This window comes from Callorhinus ursinus, unplaced genomic scaffold (assembly GCF_003265705.2).
Source record: "Callorhinus ursinus isolate GAN/ISIS: 27379988/994484 unplaced genomic scaffold, GSC_fseal_2.0 scaffold24, whole genome shotgun sequence".
Classification (NCBI taxonomy): Eukaryota; Metazoa; Chordata; class Mammalia; order Carnivora; family Otariidae; genus Callorhinus; species Callorhinus ursinus.
Window position 1 is genome coordinate 7,725,430 of NW_027397086.1, and position 26,762 is coordinate 7,752,191.

Here is a 26,762-nt window from a genome sequence, read left to right on the forward strand (position 1 = left end):
TAAACCTCTCTTTACATATTGTTTGATTCTCAGCTGATTTCAAAATGAATTTAAAGTTGAGTATTTAAGGTCTATGCCATGTAGGCTACAAGAGAAGTAAGTTTTTTATTTGCCTTTGGATTCAGACATTAATGACCTGAGCTTTGGCCTTTGCAGGTAGAGTGGGGCCACCATATTATGTTTGTTAGAAATAAAGGCACTGGCTCAGGGCTTTTCCTAAGTTTGACCAACAGTGGCACTAAAGTTTGCTTTTGTGTTTGGAAGTTATCAGTATCCCAGAGAGTGGTTTATGTGTCCTGCCTAAAATCCTTCCCTCCATAAACCCAAATATCTGACAAAACTCTAAGATCTGCAGGCTGGGGCTGCCTAGGGTTCTGGACATGTCTTTAACCAAATATAATATATGTTAAACCTTGGCATCAATTGTTTTGAATGATTTACTGATAATAAATTTATATCCTGCCTCTTCAGCATTTTATTGCATATATTTTGTACTGACCGAACGGGTTAAATTATGAAGCTTGATAAGTACATATGCACATTACCCATCCCTAGCTTTAAAAGAAAAAAAAAAGGAAGAAAAAGATAGCTATGAGTTTGGAAGTCATCCCAATTTTTAAAAATAAGAGAATTTGGACATTTTGGCATATGGGGCTTTTTAAATGAAATTTCATGGAACTGAAAACAGTCAATTTTAGGTTTCCAAAAATTGTTTTGATTTTCATTGGTATAAATTTGCTGCACATGGTTTTAGGGAAGTTCTGAGAGATGCATTTGGGACTTCGGGGTTGATTTTTTTTTTTCCTGAGATTTGTGATTTATTTTTAAAAGGTGATTTTTTTTTTTCTCCCCAACTCAAAGTATAAATCGGAGGAGACAGGGTTCCATTTCTAGGACCGCTTTTTTGTAATGACATCGTTAAGCATTGCCAAACAACTGGACTTGGGGGCTGAATTATTGAGCATCATTTCGGCACCATTTGGACAGTACACAGCAGACGCCTCTTCCCCCATCTCGGAGTTAGAATCTCGAGGCCAAGTGATTTGGGCCATTCCATTAGCAGCAGCTGCTGGTGATAAGCACCGTGAGAGTCACCTGTGTAGGGTCAGGCTTATTGCACATCAAGGTTCGGCAGTGTCGGAAGAGAGGGAAGATGCCCAGGAGGGGGCTCCAGGCCACCTGCTGTGTGAGGATCAAAGGGTTGAAAGGTCAGAGGGCGCAGCTCCTTTAACCATATCTGTCTGTGCAATAGCTATTTCAGATTGTAAATCTTGGCGATTTCATTAAGTCCTCCTGGCTGCTACTGGGGCATTGAAATAATAAAATTTTATATCTGTTGCCTTTCCTGCTTCTGGCAGCCAGGCTGATACATTCTCTGCAAAATGGGGCGTCTTTATGAAAACCTTTCCTGGAATGATCAGAGCAGCCCTAATGAAGCTTCATGTTGGGAAGTTGGGGTTCGCAGAACCTCATCCTCTGGAATAGTTTAAAACACACACACACACACAAACCATTTAGCAGCCTTTGTGATTTATGTAACACCTCTTTTCTGAAAAGCAGGTCACCAAAATATTGCATATTGCTAAATGCTTCATCTTACATGTAGGAGGAAAGGTGTGCTTTCTTGGTGTGGCTGCTTTATTAAATAGCCCGTCCTGATGACGCCAGGGCCCATTCTCTTGGGCCGCCCCAAGCCACTGGACAGATATTACTTCCCACTTGGCAGGCCTTTTGGGTGTTTTTAGAGTCATGTCTCCTGAATATGATTTTCCAAACACTTTTCCTGGATCTTAAAGTTGTTATGGACCTTTAGGGCTCCTTGGCTCTTGGGCAAGACAAATCACAGTAATGGCTGCCCCTTTACTGCCCATATGTTTAAGACCCCCTGTAGTTTGTTTGAAAAGTTAAGAGATTTTCACAGTGAAGGTGCCATTTCTGAAATTTAAAGTGTTCCTTTTCACCGGGAGATAAGTTCACTCTGATTAAGTCCGTAATTCTCACTAAGCCATGTTTATGGGGGCAATAAACAATGTTTCAGCGTGCTTGTTAAATTGGGTTTCCAACCTCTCCACTCTTTAAAAATTGACATTTCAAATAAAAGGCAGGTGGAGATGGGAGTCCGGGTTTTCTGTGCCTAGTGATGAATGAATGATGGCAAGTTGGCAGTTGTGTGGGAAAAATGAGGCCCTATTTTATGGAGGGTGACCCCAAACCATTTTGGGACTAGGGAATCGACATCCCCTTCTACCGCCAGTGAAACTCTTAAATTCAAGTTTCACCGTTTCAAATTGGATGGATACTCTTTCTGAAATCCTGCCAGCCACATTACACACATTATTTAATTTTCACAACAAGCCTGCGCTCCAGTCGTGGTGGCCCTGTTTTACAGATGATGAAAGTTGGGCACAGGGAGGTTAAGTAACTTGTCCAGAGTCACATAGCTAATAATTACAGGACCAGAATTCAGACCAAGTTATTTCATTGTGTGAAGTGTTTAAGTGTATTCAGAAGAAAAATATGGTACTGGTCCAGGTTTAGGATCTATTTGCTGTTCTGTGTCTAGCCATTGATACATCTATCCAGAGGTTACAAAATAAATCTGTGACCTAGTCACTGTCCTTAATATTCGCTAAGCTGGGAAAGTAGAGGGGCCGCACAGACAGGAGAGGGAGACCACCAGACTTCGGGGTCGGGCAGTCCCAAGCTCAGGTCCTAGCTCTGTTATTACACGGGGACCTGGTGCAAGCACTTCAGTCTTCTCTTCTGTAAAATGGGATTAATAATGCCTGTTCTGTGAGGGTGCTTTGAGGATCAGACGAAATAATGTATTTTAAAATATTAGTATTTAAAAACCCTGCAGTACTTTATAGATGACAGTAGTGTTATTACAACATCTGTGAAGATAGTAAGGTTAAAATGGTTATTTTAAAGGAAAAGTGACAGAGATACATGAAACAGTTGGAAACATAACTAAACAAGTTTCTTTCTTTTTTTTTTTTTTTTTTTTTTTGTGGGCCCAGTCATATATGGTCCACTGTGCTTGGTGCCTAGGACTTCGAGAAGGCAACTCGCCATGGGGCAGGAGTAATCAGGAAGGTTTTATAGAAGAACATGGCCTTGTGGGATGGAGGTAATCGTGGTGACCTAGGTCTGGGCCATCTTCATATCTCACCAAGTGCTCCAGTGCTTTGTCTCTCCTTTGTGCTTTACCACAGACCTTCCTCATCTTGTTTGTCACACATGAGGAAGCAGAGTCTCCAGCATGGGGAGCATGCCTCAGTTTGAGGCAAAACACCACCAGCACAAGGGCGGACTTGGGTAGTGAGGTGCCAGGAGAGCTGGCAGAACGGGGCTCTCGAGGAGGCCATATAGTTGGCAGTGTAGCTGGCCCTCCAGGAAACACAGGCCCTCCTTAAGCGTTCATCTTCTTGACAGTCCTGAAGGTCTCACTTCTCACAGAGAAGGCAACTGACGCCGGAGAAGGTAAAGTGCCTTGCCTGGAGCTACCTGGCCTAGTGAGTGAAAGAACCGGGACACCAGCCTTGGGACTTCCTGACCTTGAGCCCTGGATCATCCAGTGAAGGGAATCGATCAAGTTCCATGTGAATGGAGATGTTCTCTTCCACCGTACATTCCTGTGCCTTTTCTCAGGCCAGTTGGTTAGAGTTTACCCCACTGCTCCCTATCCATGCCCTCCCTGTAAGGAGGCCGAACAAGGCCTTCTTCAGTTCAGAGATCACGTTTCATTATCTGGCTGGCTGTCGTTAAAACCTAGCATAAAGTTGGCGTGAATGTGACCGGCTGACACATGACTGACTGAATGGGTGAATGAATGAAGGAATGTCCAGTAGATGGACGGTCAGGAAAGGAAAAATAGCCCATTGGAGAAATAACTCCATGCTGACCTGGGTTGAAAATCCCTGGACTTGTTAATGAGAGTCAGTGCTTATTACCTTGTGAGGAGTGGATTTGGCCTGACCTGTGAGGGGCTTGCACCACTTCCCTCCCTTGTCAAGCTTCTGTTTCTGTTTAAAGCACACTGGGAAATTCCAGCGGTGTTTTCAGGGGTCCTCTGAACTGTCGGGCTTAGAGTTTTAATTTTGCGGAGCAGGAAGGAGCAAATCAGTGACTCCTGGCTCCAAAGAAAAACCACTACGTTTATCAGCTGCTTGGCAGCTTGGTGACCTTTGGGGCCTGAGGAAGGGAAAGAAAATGTCACTCTTCCCTTTGCGAGTATCCAAGATTTCAGGAGGGAATAGAGTTTAGAATACCTGAAGATTTGCCTTTCCTCTTCTTGTCCTTTCCACTTTTCCTCTTATTTCTCTTTCCTTTCTTCCTAGGAGGCCACCAGCTCCCATGCTGTTCTTTGTTATGTGCTCATATATATGCGCATGCATTTGAGCACATTTTATATGTGCCGTATAGTGGAAAGAACATTGGCACGTGGAACCCAAACTCAAATCCTTTCTCTGACAGACACCGATTGTAAGAACACAGGCAGACTATTTAATCTCTTTAGCCTCAGTTTCTTCATCCATCAAATGGGTGTGATATTCTGTAGAAAACCCTCTCCCCTGGGAATTTTAATGGGGTCTGGGCCAGCCATCAAGCTACTGAAGGGCTTGATTCTTTTGGTATGTGTTTAACAAACATCTGTTAAATTACAGTTGCTCAGTATGTTTGTTGATTGAAACAATGTGTCAGAACAATTAATAAGATGCATTGGGTAATTGGGTCTTGGTGTTCAACTGGCTTCAGTGTGTAGCTCCACCGTTTCTAAGCCAGAGGACTTCGGACAAGCTGTTTTACCTCCCTGATCTTCAATTTCCTTCTCTCCACAGGAGTGTCTTGGGGATTACATTATATGGTACTCGTAAAGGGTTGGGTGTGGGAGGAACACACGGGCTAGTAGCTATCACGTTGTTGTTGTAAGAGTCCGTAAGATGATGGATGCAGATCATGTACCCCCGTCCCTGGCCCTTGGGGTGGTTTGGCTTGTCAGGAGTAGAATTAGCCTAAGAGGGGACTGCATGAACCCAGCAGCAGTCGTTTAGCATAAAATTTGGATTAACATACTATGAAGATATAAGAGCCATATTCTCCATCTTTCAAAATTAAAGGAGCTGCTGAGAAGTCAGACTTAAGGGAGACCTAATGTCAGGAGCCATGTCAGTTTGCCTCTCTCACAGAGAGACAGAGACTAGATTTACTTTGAGCCAAAGCAAAGCATTTTGTGGGTGTGATAATGCTCTGATTTGGGAACATGCTATGTCCTCTTGAAACAAGGTGTCCTTGCTGGAAGTCGGTCTGGACCTGTCCCCTTTCCTTGATCGTCTAGTTGCTGGTCTCAAAGGTGCTGCCTCAGCCACGGGAGAGGAGACTAGGCTTTCAGGCCTCAGGGGTCACTCCAGCAGGGAGAAGGCCTGCCTGTGGTCAAGGCCAGTGCCCTGGGCAGATGGGAGGGAACATGGCCACGTAGGTGCCAAGTAAATATTTCTATTTTTTTTTTCATTATGTAATCTTTTCACAACACTGTGTAGTAAGTGGCGATGGCCCCATTATATAGACGAGGAAACTGAGGTTCAACTAGATTTAAATAACTTGCCCTGGGTCCTATGAGTAAGAATGAAAGAAGATGAAACCCAAAGCCCAGTCCATCTGACTCACGCTTCTTCTACTTGGTCCTGCTGCTCCCCCAAACCTAGCTGACACAGGACTACAAGCGTCTCTCAGAAGGTACCCAGATAATGTTGCTGTTTTGATCTTCACTGGAGAGGCAACAGGACAGATTGAAGAAATAACATGTACCCCATGCAGGTAGATTTTCTAACAGTGAAATACATTCCCGAGTGAATCCTTTTTGTCAAAATAATTACTCTTACATTGTTTTTCATAATAACAGTAATAAATACCCAGTGTTTATTATATAGCAAACGTTGTCCTAAGTACTTATACATATTTTAACTCATTTAATCACCATAACAATCCAGTGAAGTCCATGTCTTTACTGTTTGTATACCTACTGTTGAAGTATGAGATTTCTAGGGCAAAGTGCACTCATCTCAAGTGCACAGCAAGATTAGTCATCCATGTGACCACCACCAGATCAAGAAACAAAAATATTAACAGTCCCCCAGAAGCCCCTCTTGTGTCCGCTTGTAGTCATTCACCCTCTGACCTAAAGATAACCATTATCCCAGGGGTCAGTACTATTTTAATGTCATCGAACGGATGAGGAAACAGGCATGGGGAGGTTAAAGGGTTTGCACAAGGCAGCACATTTGTAACTGGCAGAGTTGGGAATTCAGACTTGGGCAGTCTGGCTCCAGAGAATGTACTTCTATCCCTGAGACATAGCTGGGAAAAGAACACTAGATTGGTGGTGGTTTCAGTTTTAATAGCACGAAATCATCAGTGGAGTCATAACAGCTTCTACCTTTGGTCTGAAAATCAGTTTAAATTCTTAAAGTCTTGGAACTGCAATCCATTTTAATGGCATAGCTTTCAAGTTGCAAGGATAGAAACTCACTTCCCTTTATTGCTCACTTACTGCAATCAGGTACTGTGTTAAATTCTTTTCACACATTCTATCACTTAACCCTCACAACACAGCTGTGCAGTAGGTAGTATTATCCCCATTTTATAGATAAGAAAACTGAGGCTCAGAAGTAAAGAGCTTGCTGGAGGTTACACAGTCACAGAAGCAAGGCTTGAATCTGGCTGTCTCATTCCAGAGCTCACAGTTTTAACCACTGTGTTAACTCCTATCTTACTTTTTGTGTCAACTGTGAATTAATTCTACACTAATTAATCATGATAATTTCACATGATTATTATCATTTGCCATCATTATTCTTATTCCCATTACACTGCCTTGAGCAAACTCTATTTTGCTTACTTTGGGCTTCCGTTGTCCATTTGGGCTTACATTGACATCTGCTTCCAGGCCTCCCTCCCAGCAGAGTGGAGCCAGCCACAATATTCCATTCATTCTCCAGTTAATAAGAATTTGCCCCATGTCAGGCACTGTGCCGGGTACTGGAGAGGGAGAGACAAATATGCCCCAGCTCTGCCCTGATGATGGTCCTTCTGGAAGGACAAGAGAAAAGATGTACTGCATGCTGGCTCATTTACTCCATGCACGCTGCCTCACTGACCCCTATCCTAGATAGGGAGCCGAATGCTCAGCTGAGGAAGTCAATGTGGAGCTGGGCCTCTGCTCCTCAAGGTCTAGGACCAGCTTTCAGCTTTCCTCCACATCTAGCTCCCAGCCTCCTCAGCCAGGGGAGCATCACATGCTTCTGACTGCTGTTTGAATCCCCTAGATTACACTGCCAGTGCAAACCCTTGCTCTTCATCTTATAGGCTGGTTCTGAGTCCTACATTTTGTCACTAGCTGCCCAGTCCCCTCCCTAGACAGGCAGGATCACTCCCATGGGGGGTGGTATTGGTGTGGTTTGAACTAGTGTCCCTATTTTCTATGTTAGGGGAGGAAATCCATTGTTTTCATACGACCAGTTTTAGACAGTAAGGCTCAATAAAGTCCTGTTTTACAGGGGAAATACCAAAGGTAGAGTGATTCTCAAACAGACTCCACTTTTGTGTAGGGAAGTGTATCAGGGGCATCTCTAGGGGCATTGGATTTTTATATTTATCCTAAGAAGGCATGAACCGAAAAGCAAAGTTAAAAAAAAAAAATCCTGGGCCAGATAAAAGAAAGGAAAGAAGCAGGGAGCCAAACTCGGTTGCAAATCGAATGTACCAGGGACAAATCACCTTCTCATGTAGCATCCATTCACCATTCATGCGTTGTTAATTTTTTACCATCTATTGTGATTTTATTCCATGTTCTGGACATAGTACTAATGTGTTTATCAACTTCATTGGGATACAGTTTATGTACAAACCATCCATTTAAAGCATACAATTTAATGAATTATGATAGTTTCATACATTCATGAAACCACCACCACCACAATATATAGAATATTCCCACCACCCTCAAAGGATTGTTCTTTTTAATTTAACAAAATAAAGCTCACTTATCTTGAGCTTCTCATGTGCCAGGCACCACTGTACTACTTTTAAAATGTTAACCCATTTAATCCTCATCACAAGCCTGTGAAGGAGGGACTGTTGTCATCCCCAGTGTATAGAGGACAACACGGGGGCACAGAGATGGAGTGAAATGCCCAAGTTTGCACAGCTGGTAAGTGTTAGAACTCACACACTGGCTTCCAGATCCTGTGCTCTTCACTTCTCAGCTCTGCTGCCTCTCATTCATTCATTCACTCGTTCATTCAGGAATTGCCTGCTGTGGGCCAGGTGTTGGGATAGGAACTGACAGTATGGAGATAGGTCTTTTTACCCCCAAGAAGCCCACAGACTAGGGGAGGAATCGAATACCTCTATAAATAACTCTAGGTTGGCGTGTTATTCTGGTTGTGGGAATGACCTCAGGGGAGCACAGGGAAAGGCAAACCTGAGACCCTCTGAAGTGAGATTTTGGCCAGGCTCAGCCGAGTTCTCAGGAACTATCGAGGGAAAGGGGACAGACAGACAAGAGAGCCACTGATTGTTGAATGCCTGTTAGGGTGTCCTGGGAATCAGGCTGACTCCTTTACATACGCTTGCTTATCTAACCCTCACAGCAGCTCTCTGAGGGGGTACTGTCTTGATCCCCATTTCATAGATGAAGACCTGGAGGATTTAGGGGGAGGTGAGTGAATTGCCTTAAGGCAGCCCTCAAGGTAGAGGTGTGATCCCTGGGTGAAGCCTGTATTAGAGCCCGTAACCTCTCAGCTGCACTGACCACCTCCCAAATGACCATGTTTCCTTCCCTGTCCTGAAAGGCTGGGGTCAGGCTAAGTCTGTCTGTGACAAAGCATGAAGAGAAAGACATTTCTGATTAACAATATTTATGGGAAGATGCCATTTTTGTGTGTTTCTCTGTGCAAGAAATGCCATTTGGAAAGTCGGTGTGCATGTCAGTATTTTTTTTTTTTTTCATTCTGAGAAAAAGCCTGTGGAGTCTGGTGGGGGGAGGGTTTGCAGCTGGCAGGAGCTTTGGCATATGTTGTAACTAAAAAGAGAGGGAATGTGTTGGTGGGACAAGCTACCGGAGAGCTGTCTCGGTGTGCTGCGGTACTAGTAAGTGTTTTAATTGGGTAGGGTTTTTGGAGGACTATTTTGACATCTGCTCGTGTCTTTGCTGATTTTTCTTCACTTAGAGTAGGAAACACAAGCTGTGGATAAAATGACTTTAAAATAATTGGAAGTAAAGATATCTCCCTCAAAGTCGAATTTGAGAGGGACACTTTTTAAGAAGTGGAAAGTAAATTCCACTTCTAGGAATCCATCCTAAAGCACAAGGCTTTATGCCTACAAGTTTCGCGACAATATTATATATAAAAATTTCTGAAAAACTGGAAATAACAGCCAACAGGAGGGGGTTGGTTGTGTTTTGTTTCCGTGAAATGGAACATTTTGTGGCAATTAGTAATGGTCTTTATAAAGTTTTTAATGAAATGGAGCATTTGTATGTTGTAATAATGAGAAAATCAGAAAGAAATATTAAGAATTGTTTTAACTATATTTTTTAAAGTAGGGATCGGGGTGAAGGGTTATGGAAGGAGACATCAAAACATTATCTCCAAACAGAGGGATGAGGGTAACTCTAATTTCCTTCTTTGAACTCTTTTGTCCATCCCTTTTTTTCTTTTTCTTTTTTTTTTTTTTAGATTTTATTTATTTATTTGACAGAGACAGTGAGAGAGGGATCACAAGCAGGGGGAGTAGGAGAGGGGGAAGCCGGCCCCCCCCCCCCTCCCCCCCCCCCCACCGAGCAGGGAGCCCAATGCAGGGCTCGATCCCAGGACCCTGGGACCATGACCTGAGCCAAAGGCAGACACTCAACAACTGAGCCACCCAGACGCCCCCCCTTTTTTATTTTTAACAGGCGTATGTGATTTTTATGATATAAAAGGCGAGTGTTATTTTGTGTCAGTGAAAGCTGGCCCCGGAGTGTTCCTATAGCTTCATGCCTTACGGGTACTTGTTCTGAGGTCCGAGCAGTTGGATTTGGGATGTCTTCAGAAATAGTTAGGCTTTTGAGTCAGAGTGGGTTCAGAAGTCAGCTCTGCTGCTCACTAGTGGTGTGATTTGGGGCATTTTCTTTGACCTCTCCAAGCCTCATGTTCTCACCCCCCATGGAGATGGTCCTATCTTCCTCTCTCCGCGGTTGGGATTAAATGAGCTGGCAGCCAGTCATGGGCCAGCTTCCTCCTCCACCAGCACTTCTCACTGCCACCATCCCCCCCCGCCAGTTTTGAAGGTTTTTGTGGGGTTGGGTTTTTGTTTGGTGGGGGGCAGGTTGGGGAGAGCGGTTAGCCTTTCTTCATTGCTCTTGTTTCCTAGAGCCTTTCAGGGATAAGGCACCATCCGGCCGAGCTGGCCTCCGATTCTCTCCTTGGGAACACTGAGCTTCAGGAAGGCCCTTGAGTCTACGCCAGCCCCTTTGGAAGAGGCCTTGCTGCCGGGAGGGCAGCATTGTCCCATAAGAGGAAGCTCTGCCGACCCAGCTCCTGCCTGGAGCCTGGTGCTTGGGCATTTTGGTTACTAAGGGGACCCTGGCCTGCTAAGTCAGAAAAAAGGGCCAGGTTTTTTCCTCTTCTTCAGCCTGCTGCCATTGTTGAAAAAGTAAACACTCCACACAGCTTAACCGGCAAGCCCTCCAGCCAGGAGTGGGAAGAAATCAAAAGCCTGTTCCAGCCCAGGCCATGGAGAGCCCACAAGGGCTGGTCTGTGCTGCTGGGGCCTCACTGGGAATACAGAAACAACGCCTGATTCTGGTCCAGAATCAACATCCCTCTTGCTGGGCCTTTCAGCCTCTGAGGCTTCTCTGCAGTGGCCAAGCCTCCTGCCCCCTTCTGTCTGGGGCCATTTAGAAGGTCAGATGAGGCAGAATAGGCAACTCTGGGGTGCAGTGACCGTCCAGGCCTGGAGTCCTTTGCTGAGTTACAGAGTTCCTTGCGGCCCCTTCTCCAGTTCCGTTTCTGGTGTCTCGGCTTTTGAGGTGACAGCCCCTTGGCTGCCGAGAAGGGGCCAGCAGGTTTTCGTCTTTAGGCAGTTAGCACTACAGCTTTCAGACTTGCGGGGGCTGATGTGTGGATTGTAAGAGTAATAATCATAGCTACTGTTTATCAGTCCTGTGTGCCTAGCACTGTGTGCATGGGGGGTAAGGACAGTGGTCACAGTTATCTTACCAGTTTTACAGAAAAAGTAGCCAAGTAGTAGCGGCATAACCTGGGGTAAGCGGCTTCACCTCTCTGAACCTGTTTCTCATTCCTGGGGCAGGAATGGTGATACTTTGTCTCCAGCTAAGTTGTCAAATCCAAAAGGATCTGTGTGAGCTCTGACGGGTGAGAGGAGTGAAAAGGGTGGTTGTAGAGGCTGTAACTTCCTGCCAGCACACTGCTAGGTGTTTAATCTACTGGACTGAAAAACGAGGCAGCAAAGGAGCCCTGGACAGTTGACCATGAGTCTTAATGTTCTCATCTGAAAAGTGGGGATTGTGCTTTGTGAAACACTAGTGATTTGTGTTATTCTCAAGGCTCTTGGCTGATAGCTTTTTACCCTGTAAACAGAGCAGTCGATTAATGTGAGTGTTGGGGTTTGGAGGGCAGAATAAACTTGTAAGGAGGCAATTTTGTCCCTTCTGTGCGGTTCTCAGCCCATAGTGAACACTTAGGAAATGGTGAGTGGATTGAGAGGTTTGTGGGCTAGCCCCTGGTGCCTTGGAAGACTCGGTAGCAAAAGGAGTTTGAGGCTCCTAGGTGTGTTCAGTGGGAGGGACCCAGGATGCTGCCACCTGAGACCATTTTCAACCGTAGGAGGCTTCTAACCAGCTCAGCTCCACCCTCCTGCTGGGAGGAATCTTAAAATGTTTACTTAAGTACCATGTTCTGTCCTAGAGACTGCTGTTTGAGAGAATAAGCATCAACCAGTATTACTGAGTGCTTACCAGGTGCCAGTCATTTTGGGTGCTGGTCATCCTGTAGTGGTGAGCCAAACAGATGAGCCCACACCCCAGTAGAGGAAGGCAGGCAGGCAGAGGGGTGCTGGGGCTCAGTGACAAGGGCTCTGTGGAGGTCTCACTGAGGTGCCCGATGACAAGGGGGCTGACGGTGTGGTGCCATGGGAACATAGCTCTGGAGGCGGCCAGTGCTATTACCTCTCCCCCGTACCTCACTTCTCTGAGCCGCCTCCTTCTCCAGGTACATAAAATGAGGGTAATAACATGCACTTTGAAGAGTTTGGTAAGAGTTAAATGAGATAAAGTATAAAACACCAGTAGGCTTCTAGTTTATATTATATTATTATATATTCTATATTATAATTGTCCATTTCTAGGTTGTTAGCAGACTCTGGCTTTAGCAGCCATAGATGGTCCAGCCCCAACACTAGGCTCTGCAGTTCTCTTGGATGAATTAGGAAAAGGCATCTCCTTCCTCCCACCGCCACCACCCCTGACCTAGGCATGCGGCTTAGCAAATTTCAGCCCCAGCTGTCTGGCTGGGCGTCCTTGGGCATTGCACATCTGCACAGTCATATGCAGTGCCTTAGAGGGCAGCTAATAGATTGATCCCTTATATATGTAAGGTGACCTTATGTTCCACTGTATGTCTTTTGCCCTGGCATATTATGTTGTCCTTCACACCCACAAATATTCCAGTTTGGGAACTGGAAGGTCTTTCTAATTAACCGAGGCCAAGTGGGATAAAGATAGCAGTTCTGAAGTTCTCGACTCTAAGGGAATGAGCTTTGATATTTGAGAGAAGAGGGTTGAATGAGATTGGGAGTGGTGGGTGAGCAGGAGAAAAATGGAGGTGGATTCCGGTAGTGGGTGAATAGCATGATTAGAAATTAAAAACTCAAGGCTACACATAATCTCATACTTCTACAGTCTATGGAGAGTTGCTCCCAGATGGTAGACTTTTCCTTTCTCTGTATTTACCTATCCCTTCCTTCCCGGGGCACAGACACGTGGACCCAGTAAGCACGTCTCCCTTACCCTCTCCATCACTAGCCAGTAGAATAATGACAGATGGCCAGAGCCTCTGAGCCTTGACTCACTAACTGGGTTTCTATGGAAAATGGGACCCAACTGAAAGTGTGACCTTCCTACTTAATGTTTAAGGGAAATGTTAACATGTTAACACTAGGCCATACACCATATTCCATACCCAAGCATGACAAGGTCCAAAAGAGAGATGGGCAAGTAGCTTTTGGTAAATGAAAGGGGATGGGTTGAATGTGGGTGTCATAAGGGCCTAGCTGTACATCAAGAGTTCCTGGGGGCCAGAGCTTTAGACTGCAGTTTCTACTGTTTTAAAAAAAAAAAAAAGAAAAGAAAATATAAGAAAAAAATAATGTTGGAGTGTAAAGATCTCTCTTCCTAGCTGTGTGACCTGAGCATGTTAACTTAGTCAGCTTCATCTCTGTGAAACCCTTTCCACTCCTGGGACTTGGGGATGACTATAAAGCTTATAGAGTTTTTGTGACAGTTAAAAGGCCTCAGAAAATGTGAACCACCTAGCGTTGGGCCTGCCACAGAATGAGCCTTTGTCAAAGCCTTTGTCACTGTTCTTCCTTATGCCCCTTCCCCAGAGAGGGCCAGTGGAAGTATCTGTGGCCTCATGGTGCTTCAATGATTTTTTTCTCTTGGAAATTTTTTATTTGCAGAAAGTCAGAAACATGGCCCTAGATGATGTCGTGATCCTCAACGTGGACACCAACACCCTGGAAACTCCCTTTGATGACCTCCAGAGCCTCCCAAATGATGTGGTGGGTAATGAACTCTTGAGGTCTGACTCCTGTGAGTTGGGGGAGGGGGCGTGGATGTGATTTTAGAGAAGGGGAAGGAGAGGAGACTGCTGTGGTTGTTTCTGTCTTTGCCTCCTTTGTCTCAGTGGAGAAAGTTGGAGGGTGGTTCATTTCTTTAGTCTTGCATCGCTCTGATAACTTGCATCTGGAGGGCTGTGAAGCAATCCCCAGGGCTCCTCAGTTCCTCTTTCTGTGGGAGCCGGGGAGTCTGGGGGTCTTGCTGTCCCTCTCCAGCACATGCCATGTCCAGAGAATCAGACAGCTTCCCCTGGGCAACCCCACTGAAGGGGGACCAGAGGGCTTTCCATGTGAGTGACATGGGGCACTTCAAGTCTACATTTCTCTCCTGGACCATCATCAAGCAGCCATTTTTCCATGTAGTAGGGTATCTGCTGACAGTGCTCTATGGTTCCATGTCCCATAAATCTTTGTTACCTTAGGTCTAGCCAGATAGCGAGCTCACTTTAGCAAAAGCAGCTGGCTGCCGCATTTGCCACACTAACACATGGCCACACGCTAGTCTCAATGTTGCTACTTGAGCAGCCTCATGGGCAGCTGTTTGAAGTAGACCCAGTCTCCCCCTTGTCCATATGAATGAGGAGGTTTGGGACTCCCTGGGAAATACGGTTTTGATGTTTCTGGTTTGACCTGCCCGGCTCTGTCTGCTAGAAGATCTATAAAGTTATTCTGGCTTCCAGACTGAAAGGAGTAGATGTTCCTGGCCACGTGTGCTGACATGGAATTGTGTTTGTGTCGCTAGGTTTATGTCATGGGAGGGGGAGCTCCATTATTGCAAGGAGTCCCGACGGTCCCATGGGGTTAGCTATCTGGAAGAGATTGCTGTTGATGAATGGCTTGCACCATGGTTTCAAACTCCTCCACTCTTAACTCAGTATAAGATTTGGGGGAGTCATTTGTGCAATATAAAAATATTCCATTTGTAGCCTAATTAAACAATGGCTGCCATTAACTGACTTCCTCTGAGCTGAGCACTGTGCTAAGAGCTCATTATTGGCCTCTCATTTCCTCTTCACACTGCTCTGAGGAAGGTATTTTCCTTATTCCCACTTTACTCACCGAGCTAGAAAGAGGAGGAGCCAGGAGGTGAACCCAACTCCCTCACTCCTGAGAGCCACGGGGCCCCCATTGCCTCTCTAGGGCCTGCTGCATTCCGGGATCACATTCAGTTAGCATCATAGCCCAATGGAGGAGGTGTTCTCCTTTTCACAGAGGGAAAGAGCCTCAGAGAGCACATGCCTTGTCATAGGTCATATGGCTGGCTGGGGCAGAGCTGAGATTCAACACCCCCAAACCCCACGCTGCCTCCTCTCCTTATATACAGCCCCCCTTCTACAGCAGAGAGATGGCAGAAGCAGGAAAAATGAAAGCAACAGACACTGTTAGGTTTGCTCTTCATGTCTGGATGGTATGGGCTTGGGATCTTAGGTCTTCCTGACCATAGTTTGAGTTCTGTTGGTCCAAAGAATATGTGGTTTCCACCCTGGTTCCCTTTCAGTGGAAGAGCTTTTCCTTTAAGCCATGGGTGCCAGAGGTATGGACCTTGCAGCTCCTGAGTGAATATGGTAAGTGAGCCTAGGAATGGCCAGGAGCCCTGGGACAGCCCAGAGTGAGTGACTGGTGGTTAAGAAACCATGTAGTAGGATGGACTGGTCCCATCTGCAGTGCTCTGACCCAGTGCTGGGCATTAAGCAGCAAAGATAAAGCAGATCTAGTCCTTTCTTTCAAAGAGGAAAGTACGGGGGAAAAAGATATGTAAATTACATCTATATCACGATATAGCATAAGAGGGGCCACAGGGGAAATAGGAATCAGGCACAGAAGGGCCCGGGGGATGACAAAATTTGGGAGACAGGTAATAGAGGCTTCCTGAAGGTGGCACATTCCAAGATTGTTTGTTTGTTTGTTTAGAGAGCACACATCTGAGCACGTGTGTGCGAGATCGTACACAAGTGGGTGGGGGAGGAGCAGAGAAGAGGGAGAGAGAAAATTTTAAGCAGGCTGCATACACAGCGCGGAGCCTGATGTGGGACTCAGTCTCTACCCTGAGATCCTGACCTGAGCCAAAATCAAGTCAGATGCTTAACCGACCAAGCCACCCAGGTGTCCCCCCTCAGATGCTTTTTAAATGATCAGTGAAGTGGTCTCAGGGAACCAAAGGAATGGGAGCAAGTTATTTTTTTGTCTCTGAGCTCAGTCTCCCATCTTGGAAGGAGGAGTATGAGCCCTGTAGTTAGGATTGCTGTAGCAAATAAATGAGATGGTTATGTTCTTCAAATGCTTGGGACACTGCTCACACATTGTCAGTGTTCAATAAAAGGTGTCTGCATTTGTTTTTCATAAAATTGTTAGTAGTTACCCTCAGAGTTAGAGGACAGTTGGTTCCTTAACAGTCTTCAGCCTACATGAAAAGGTCCTCTTCATTTGCAAGTTGGTTTGTGGCAGGGTTGAGAATGTTCTACAGTGATGTTCCAGCATGGGGCTCCAGACCCATTAAAGACCCCAAAGCTATAGTAGTGGAGAGGGAATGTGGTCTGTAAGGTATTTGTGTTTCAGTGGAACGCACAGGTATGATTCTATAAGGCTATGTGAACTATCAAGTCCTTGAGAGAAGAAATCACATTCTGTGCTTCTCTGTCCCCTGCATTCAGCACAGGTCCAGGTACTTTTAGGGTATCAGCATATCCACAGTTGACCTCACAATTTCCCCTTTTGTCAGAGCGGCCTGTTGACAGCGTCTGACAGATTCTGCTGCTTAAACTATTTGTCAAATCCCCATCTCTCCCTACACCACCTAATCCAAGCTCTTATTTCTCTCCTGCGCTATTATCAGCAGCCTCCGAACTTGGTCTTCAGAATCCAGCTCTTCCTCCTCTTGCACCAGAGCGACCTTTCCAAAAATAAATCTAACTGTATTTCCCTCTTAAAACCACTCCATCAGTGAATATAATTAAAAAACTAAACGAAACAAAACTTTGAAAGATAAAATATCCTCCCTGAACTTCCCAGTGCCTATAGCTTAGAGGCAAATTCCTTTTGTTGGCTTTGAAATCTGACAGACGTGTGTTTAAATCCTGGCTTCTTCACTTACTAGCTGTGTGATCAATGTCAAAACTCCTTAAGCTCTCTGAGCCTTCGTTTCCTTATAGGTTGTTGTGGGAATTGAATGTAATGTATATAATATATGTAAAACATATGTCCTATGTGTATGATAGATGGTAGTTAGTGGTAATGATTTATGGGTGCAAATGATGATGATCATGGCATTCAGGGTCCTCCTTCAGGTTCTGACCCTCCTGTGTTTTTCCATAGCTTTAACTCACTCCCCTCCCAGCTCCAAACCCTATATTATAGGTATTTGGAACTGTTAACTAGCTCTCCAAACTTCACAAGTTATTTTATAACTTCAAACTTTGCATACACAGTTTCTCCCCTCCCCACCCCCGACCCCGCCACCCAATGTCCTATCTCACCTGTCAGTCTCTTACTCATTCTTCAAGACTAACTCTAAATGTGAGGCTATAAAAACCTTGCCCAGGGCACCTGGCTGGCTGAGTCAGTAGAGCATGTGACTCTTAATCTCAGGGTCGTGAGTTCCAGCCTCAGGTTTGGTGTGGAGCCTACTTAAAAAAAAAAAAAAAAAAGTAAATAAATAAATAGTAAAAACCTTCCCTGACCTCTCCAAGTAATTTGTATCTTTCTCTATGTCTTCAGAGCTCCTTGTATTGATTGTGTTAATTATACTTGTCACCCAGCAATATAATTTATTACACATTTCTGGCTTTACCTTTTAAAATTGTCAGTTCTCTGAGGGCAGTAATGAAGTTTTATTCATCTTTGCTTCACAGAGATGTAGCAGCCACTGAATAGGTAGATGGAAGGGTGGGAGGGGCATATGGATTGGGTTATTTTGGTAGATGAAATCTTGCAAAACATGGCACCCATGCTGGAAATTTTATTAAAAGAGGCCTTTGTTCTGCTTCTAGCCATGATGGAATAATTGGAACTGGCTTTATCCTCCCACCATTAACAACTAGAACTCTGGACAAATATAAAAACAACAGTTTTCACATGTTAGACAACAGGCAGTTCAGGACATTGAACGGAAACAAGTGAAGGGAGGCCTACCATCTCCCCTGGCTTTTTGCGTTGAGACATTTCTGGACCACATTTCTGGTGCCACAAGGGGGGGGGGGGGTGAGTCCCCAGCAAAGCGCAACAGTCTTGCTGAGTTGATGGGTCAGAGATCTGAGGGAGAGGGGGTTTACATTTGTGGGTCAAAGTACCAGACTGGAAGCCACTCATCAAAAGAGCTCCAGAAATCGGAATCAGGGCCTCTTGACTAATGTGCTGAAGACTAGGCCTGCCCATGTGTAGGGTGGAGCTCACACAGAGTGGGAGACATTCAAATTCTGACCAACCAGAGTAAGGAGATCTTGTTGATCACTTGGAGCAATTGTTGGAGACCACAGGAGGGCATGCCTTGGTAGTACTCTGAGTTAGCTCTAGAGTAAAGATAATTTTAGCCTTGCCCTCACAAAGCTTAACAGCAAGCTTTGAGGAGCTTAAGTGAGGGCTTTGGGGATGCTGGCAACATGCTGGGGTGTTGTTGTTGTTGTTTAATACCAGTTACTGGTATTGGGCAAGAATTCATCAAGCTGAACACCAATGTTATGTGTACTTTATGTTTTTAATCTTCAATAAAAGTTTTAAGCAAAACTATTTCTTTAAAAAGAAAAGGCCTGATATGCAAGAAATTCAACTTTCTGCCAAAATAAACTTCAACCCTCTTTAAAAGAAGACAAATAGAGGTGCCTGGCTGACTCAGTCAGTGGAGCATGTGACTCTTAAACCTGGGGTTGTGAGTTTGAGCCCCACATTGAGTCTGGAAATCACTTTAAAAATTTAAAAAAATCTTAAAAAATAAAAAAGACAATAAAATCCACACCCAACAGTATAACATTCACAGTGTCTGCCATTCTATTGTAAAGGTACAAGAAACGTTGAGAATTAGAAAAACGTAACCCGTAACCAAGAGAAAAACTAGTTAATAGAAACAAGCTTGAAAATGACAGATATGGTGGAATTAGAAGACAAAGACCTTAAGATATAAAGATTATAAACATGCTTGTGGATTTAGAGGAAGACCTGAACTAAATGAGAAGAGAAACAGAAAATATAAAAAGACTGAAAAGGAACATGTAGACGTGGAAAGTATCATACCTGGAATGAATATTTCACTGAGGTTTAAGTGGGTATTAGACACCGACACTTAAAAGATCAGGGAACTTGAAAACATAGCAATGAAAATTAGCCAGTATGAAGCAGAGAAAGGGAGACGACAGGAAAAGGTTAATGGAACGTCATGGACCCATTGCACAATATCAAGAGGACTAAAACACTTAACATCCTAGAAGGAGAAGACGGTAGGGAAAGACAGAAAAAATTATTTAAAGATTATAGCATTTTTTTTTTTTTTACATTTGATGAAAATTGTAAAGTCAGAGTTCTGAGAAGCTCAACAAACCACAAGCATAGTAGATTCAAACAAAACCACACAAAAGCCCAAAATGATAAGTACTCAAAACCCGTGATAAATAGAAAGGCTTAAAATTAGCTGGAGAAAAAAGACACATTATATAAAAGAAAGAAGTAATGATAGAAGACTAATTATAAGAAGCTGCATAAGCCAGGAGATAATGGAATGACATTTTAAAAGTAATGAAGGAAAATTTTTGTCAACCTCTAAATCTATGTCCTTCAATAGGATGAAAATATCCTTCAAGAATGAAGGCAAAATTAAGACCTATTCAGAGAAAAAAAGTGAGAGAAAATCATTGTCAGCAGACACTACAAGAAGTGTTAAAGGAAGTTCTTTAGAAGAAAAATGAAAACATAGAGAAATTTGAACAGTCAGGGAGGGACGAGTGCCAGCAATAGTTAGTATGTAGGTAAATATAACAGACTTTTTTTCTCATTTTTAGTTTCTACAAAAGACAACTGAGTATTTAAAGTAAAAATACCAATGTATTGTGTGTTGTAACATGGGTAGAAGTAAAATGTATGGCAACGGTAGCACAGAAGACAGGGTGGGGATGGAGAAAGGAAGTAAGCTGTTTAAAGATTCTTAAATTCTATGTAAACTGATACAACATTATTTGAAGGTAGACTATTAAGTTAAAGATGTATACTGTAACTCTTAGAGGGGCCACTAAGGGGAAAAAAACATGTAGCTAATAAGCCAACATTAAAAGTCCAAAACATCTGGGGGGAGGGGGGAGGATAAAGGAACCAAACACAGATGGAACAATTAGAAAAGTTAGCAAGATGATATATTTACCCAACTATATTGATTATTACATTAAACATATATTGTCTAAATACTTTTAATTAAAGGAGAGTAATAAATTACATAAATAATCAGGACCCAATTGTATGCTGTCCACAAGAATTTCATTTTAAAGAGTCGGGTAGATGAAAAGTAAAAGGATGGAAAAGATACACAGTGCAATCGCCAACCAAAAGAGAATGGATGGGGCACGAGAGGCAAATCTTCCTCATAGAGGAATTCCAAATAATATCTGTAGATACTCTCCTCTCTAGGAGAAGGAGCTTAATCCCGCTCACCCCTCCCCTGCAACACACACACACACACACACACACACACACACACACATGCGCGTGGGCAGGACTTAGGGACTCACTTCCAAGAAACGGAGTAGGGAAAGGGAAAAAGTGTAACTTGAGTGGACAAATGTCCAACACTACTTCAGGCAATTAACATCACCGGTGTTGTGTGGATATCATGTGACCTTGATACGATGAGGATACATGACCTCTCTGGTATTCTTTCCAAAAACCCAGTCAAATAATGACAAAAACTTCAGTTCAACTCAAATTGAGGGACGTTCTATAACATACCTGCTGAGTACTTCTCAAAACTGTCAAGGTCCTAAAAAAAAAAAAAAACATAGGAAAGACTGAGGCACAAGCTGAACACAAGGTGGAATTCTGGATTGGATACTGGGATAGGAAAAGGACATTAATGGAAAAATCGGTGAAATCACAATAACATTTGGAATTGAGTTAATAATGTGCCAGCGTTGGCCTCTCAGTTTTGACAAATGTGCTGTGATAATATAAGACCTACTAGGTGAAACTGAAACGGAGTGTGGAGTATATGGGCACTCTCTGTAGTATCTTTGCCACTTTTCTGGAAGTCTAAAACTATTCCAAAATAAATAGGATATTTTTTAAAAAGGAAAGAAAAGCAAATAAGGGAATGATTATAAAGAACTTGATGCCTATAATTTTTGATAAATTAGGTAAAATAAATATTCTTGGAAATAATACAAATTACACAAAGTTACATGATAAGAAAAATAGCACTATTTCTATTAAGTAAACTTGAATTTGTAATTAAAACTCCCACAGAGAAAATTCCAGGTCCAGGCAGTTTCATTAATTCTATCATGCACTTAAGAACAGATACCATCTTTTGCTAACTTTTTGAGAAAATAAAGGGGGGCGGGGAATAGAAGGGAAAGAACACTTCCCTCATTACTTTATGAGGTTAGCATTACTCTGACATGCAAACCAAATCAAGAATTTACAAGAAAATAAAACTACTGGCCAATATACCTCATAAATATAGATGTAAAAATCTTTAATAAAATATTAACAATACATGGTGACCAAATGAATACAGATTGGCTAAATATTTGAAAATCAATCAATCTAGTTTACCATATCAACAGACTAAAAAAGAAAAACAGTACCGAAACATACCGACAAATTATTTTAGGAAAAACTCAGCACCCATCCTGATTAAGAGATCTTCACAAACCAGGTATCCCTGTTGTGATCAAGAGCGTCTAGAAAAAACCTACAGCTAACATCTTACTTAATGGTGAAAGAATAGAATGCTCTTCCTCTCAGAATGAGAACCAAAAAAAGGATATCTGCTCTTCCCATTTCTGTCCGGCATTGACTGGTGGTTCTGACCAGTTCGCTAAGACAAGGAAAAGAAAAACCCTAAATATTAGAAAGGAGGAAGTAAAACTGTCTTCATTCAGACATGACCCATGTATATGGAAAATCATAAGGAGTCTCATAAATGAGTTTAGCAAGCATGCAGGATAAGGTCAGTGTATAAGACAAATATATTTCTATATACTAGTAATAAGCAGTTGGAAAATGAAAAATTTAAAGTGCCACTAAAAATAGCATACAAAACACAAAATATTTAGGAATAAATTTAACAAAATATATGTAAAATTTGTATACCAAAAGCTATAAAATATTTCTGAGAAAAAATTTAAAAGACCTAAGCAAATGGAGAGATATTCCATGTTTTGGATTGGAAGACTCAACATTTTAAAGATGTTAATTTTCCCTGAATTGATCTATAGATTCAATATATTCCCAACCCAAATTCCAGATGGCTTAAAAAAAAAACCAACTTGACAAGCTAATTCTGAAATGTATATGAATATGCGACAGATCTGGAATAGCCAAAACACTGTTGAAAAAGAACAAAGTTGTAGGACTTACATTACCTACTTTCAAGACTTACTATGCAGTTATAATAAATGTAGCTTGTACAGATATATAGTTCGATAGAACAGAACAAATATTTCAGAGTTAGACCCACACATAAATGGCCAATGGCTCTCCAACAAATATGCCAAAGTAATTAAGTAGAGAAATGATAGGGTTTTTTTGTTTCAACAAATGCTACCAGAACAACTGGATGTCCACATAGAAACAAAGTGAATCTCGACTTTTACCTCATGTAAATATTAGCTCAAAATGGATTATGGACTGAAACCCAGAAGCAAAAACTATAAAATAAGTAGAAGAAAATCTTCATGAACTTGGGATAGGCAAAGATTTCTCAGATAAGACACAAAAAGCACACAGCATAAAAGAAAAAGTGATCAGTTAAACCTCATAAAAATAAAAGCTTATCTTTTTCAAAAGGCACCATTGAAAAAATGAAGAAGCAAGCCATAGACTGAAATATTCTCCATACGTATATATGAAAAAGGGTTTTTTTTTCTAGAATATACAAAGAACCGTCAAACTCAATAATAAGGAGACAGTCCAATTAAAAAGTAGCGAAAGATTGAAGAGACACTTAACAGTAAAAGATATTCAAATGGCCAGTGCACACAACCCTTGAAGGAGCAGATTAGTAACACAATGAGCGTACCACCATATACCCACTGGTATGACCAAAATAAAATGACTGCATTTCTTATAAATGTGTATCTTAAACATATGTTTACTCTTTGACAAAGTATTTCACTCCTGGGTATTCACCCAAGAAAATTAAAACTTACGTGAACACAAATACATATATGTAAATGTCTTTAAGCAGCTTTTTTCATAATCACCAAAAACTGGAAACAACCCAAGTGTCCTTCAACTCGTGAATGTACAAACAAAGGAATCCTCCTCAGCAATAGAAAGAAACAATTGATCTGTCCAACAATATGGGTGAATCTGAACTATCTTGCACTGAGCAAAAGAAGCCAGACATAAGAGAATATACTGTATGATTTTATTTATGTAAAATTCTAGAAGAGAAAAAGCTGTTTTGTGGTGGATGAAGGCAGATCAGCGGTTGCCTTGGGCTGGGTTGGGGAAGACGGGGACTGACTGACAGGGGCACCAAGGAACATTTTGGGGCGAAGGAAGCATTCTGTTTCTTGATTGTGGTGGTGGTTACACAGGTGGCATACATTTGTCAAAACTCTTCAAACTGTGTTTTGTATGCATTCTGTCATATATCTGTTATGACTCAAGGTAATTTTTAAAAAGAAGAGGACTTGGAAATGAATTTTAAAAAGGAGGCTCCAATATTGAGTAGCTTTCAAAATTAGCACTGTTGATTTTCATGTGATTTATGAACATGGGTAAAGGGGTAACTTTAGACATAGGGTGGTTCTGGCTTTCTACTAGGTACCTAGACAGTTTGGTTTCAACTTCCATAATCTTAATCTCAGTTATCTTTTTCTACCTTAAAAAAAAAAACAAAACAGATGGACAAGGCTAATACCATTGTATTTTGTTGGGTTCCATGAGATTTACAGATATAACATTTCTTACAATACTGTATTGTTCCCCCAGCTGTGGATTTTGGAGGAGGAATGTTGCAAGAATAGTCCATCTCTTATTGATCTCCATGCCTGTTTATAGACTTCATGTTTATCTCAAGGCCACCAGGGTGCAGAGAACAAAAACATAATGTCCCCTCCCTCCACAGCCATTTAACTAAGCACTCTTCTTCACCTGTTTCTTTCCTAAATTTTAAGTAACATCTCTTGTTCCTTCAAGAGTATTAAGTGTAGGGGCACCTGGGTGGCTCAGTCAATTAAGCATCCTACTCTTGATTTCAGCTCAGATCATGATCTCAGAGTCGTGAGATCAAACTCTACATCAGGCTCCGCGCTGGGCATGGAGCCTGCTTGAGATTGTCTCTCCCTCCCTCTCTGCTCCTACTCGCCCTAAAAAAAAAAAAAAAAAAAAAAAAAAAATTATTATAATAAATAAATAAATTCTTTTTTAAAAAAAAAAGTATTGGGGCACCTGGGTGGCTCAGATGGCTAAGCGTCTGCCTTCGGCTCAGGTCACGATCCCAGGGTCCTGGGATCGAGCCCCGCATCGGGCTCCCTGCTCAGCGGGAAGCCTGCTCTCCCTCTCCCACTCCCCCTGCTTGTGTTCCGTCTCTCTCTGTGTCTCTCTGTCAAGTAAATAAATAAAATCTTTATACATATAAAAAAAATGAGTATTAAGTGTAAGCTGCTTAGCCGGTACATAGATTCTAGGGCTTTAAAAAAGCTTGATAAAAGGGAGTTCAAACTCTTCCAGCCTTCCAGTGATGTGACATACCACATTTTATTACTGGAGAACAAGATTTCCCATGGCTCAGTCAGAGTCCTTTTTAATATTCGTTGGCCTGGAATTTGTAGGCTTTTGTGTATGCACAGATATGTGGAAGCCTTTACTGTCCACTTACTTTTTACTTCTATAGGCTGAGTGGTGTTCTTTTATAATACGCTTTCTTATACGAGGATATATGTAATGGGACATTAAAGTGTTCTTTTTTGACCCAGTAATTTCACTTTAACGTTTTTTCTTTCTGGCAAATACTTCTAAATGGAGAAAGTCACCTAACCAAATAGCATTGTTTATGTTATGTTAGCCGAAGTTGGAAGCAACCTTAATATCCAAAATTAAGGGGAGTAATTAAGGTAATCTAACATATTGCTATTCAGTGGCATGTATCCTACAGTCATTAAAAATGATGGTTATGAAGATTATGGGCAACACAGGAAATGCCAAAGATACAATTTAGTGAATAAAGCAGAATATTAAGTGATACATCCACTATGAGAATAAGGAAGAAAAACAGCCAGATACCCGGAAGTAAAAGATTTTTAAAACACCTTCCAAATTGCCAACGGTAGTGTATTAAGATAGTAACGTTAAGCATTAGCATTTTTTCTCCCATTTTCCAAATTTTCCGTAATATGACTATTACCAGTTTTATGATGGAAAAATCATCTTTCCTCCTCTCATCTGAAACACTGGAATGTTTTGGCTTTGGGCTTCATGGTTTGTAGGTCTTCAGGTGTCTACCTGTCACCAGTCACTCATCCCTCATGCTTTTAAGTAATTGTCTGTAAGTCTCTGTTCTGTGTTGGCCACTCTCCATGATAGTGTCCACTCCATAACTTGTAAATTTGATGCAGAGAGAGAGAAGGAGCATCGTGATCCAGTGGGGCCTTGCCCTGAGTGTGTGTATATGATTTGTCAACAATCAAGTATTTTATGGGAGTTTATGGGACTTCATTAAAGATGCTGGAGCAGGAGCACCGTGGGACATCAGAAGAGACCTCAGCAATAAACCGCAGCTCCAAGCTTTGGAATGCAGTAAATGTTTAAGAGACTTCCTTCCTTTCATTACTGAATTTTACTTTACTTTTATACCAGTAAAGAGTTGTGTTTTATTGGTTGAAGTTTCTTGATTCCGTTTCCCCAGGTCTGTTTAAAAGCTACATTTTATCTTTGAGGATGTTTGGCTCGTGGTGGAGGAAATGCTGCCAGCGAATTCAATTAACTGGCAGAGCTCACAGATACTGTACACGGATTTCTTTTTTTCTTCTTTTTCACAACTGCTACGTAAACACAGCTGGGTTTAATATTTGTCGTAACAAAGATTTAACTTGAATCATTTCACTCCGGGTAATTAATGCTTGGAATCTCGGCTACTTTTTCGTTCGTCGGCTTGTAATCCTCTGCATTTCTTTACTCTGGCTATCTAGATAATGATGTGTGCTCTAGGTCTTTGCCCTGCCTTAAAACTGCTTAATATTTGGCCGTTCCCACTAGAGAGCAGATGCTTTTCTTTGCAAGAATTGAATTTCTGTCAGCTCTTTTATGCATCATGTGTTTGGAACTGTAAGTGGATCAAGTTGTTCATCACAGCAGGGACACTGTGAAACACATCTATTATACACACTTCCCACCCCCCCCTTCCTGTTTTTTTCTCCCTCGAGGAGGTGGAGATGCCCAGATCCCGTTGGGAGATATCTCACTCTGTGCGGATGTATCCATGTGATCCACCATGGATCCGGCCTGGCTGCATCCCTAAGCAAGGAAATCTATATCCATTCAGCCCAGGATTGTTGCTGAGACAAATCCCGCTTTTATCTTTGTAAACACCACGCACTTCATTAACTCCCAAATACACACCGAGTTTGGGTCACTAAATAAACCCACCAGGCTTAGCATAATGAGTGACATTTCAGTAATTGATGCCCTAGAAAATGTTAATTGTGAGTCCATTATTC

The 26,762-nt window shown here is 42.5% G+C and overlaps 1 protein-coding gene across 10 annotated transcripts in view; it reads left to right on the forward strand.

Moving 5' to 3' along the window:
• The window catches only part of DENND1A (DENN domain containing 1A), a 497,276-nt gene that overhangs the window by 306,902 nt on the left and 163,612 nt on the right, over nucleotides 1-26,762 (forward strand). For all 10 annotated transcript variants that reach the window (XM_025888027.2, XM_025888028.2, XM_073905764.1 and 7 more), the window contains one exon: nucleotides 13,744-13,845. In XM_025888027.2, the coding sequence (XP_025743812.1) occupies nucleotides 13,744-13,845 (102 nt within the window). The remainder of the gene's footprint in view (nucleotides 1-13,743; nucleotides 13,846-26,762) is intronic.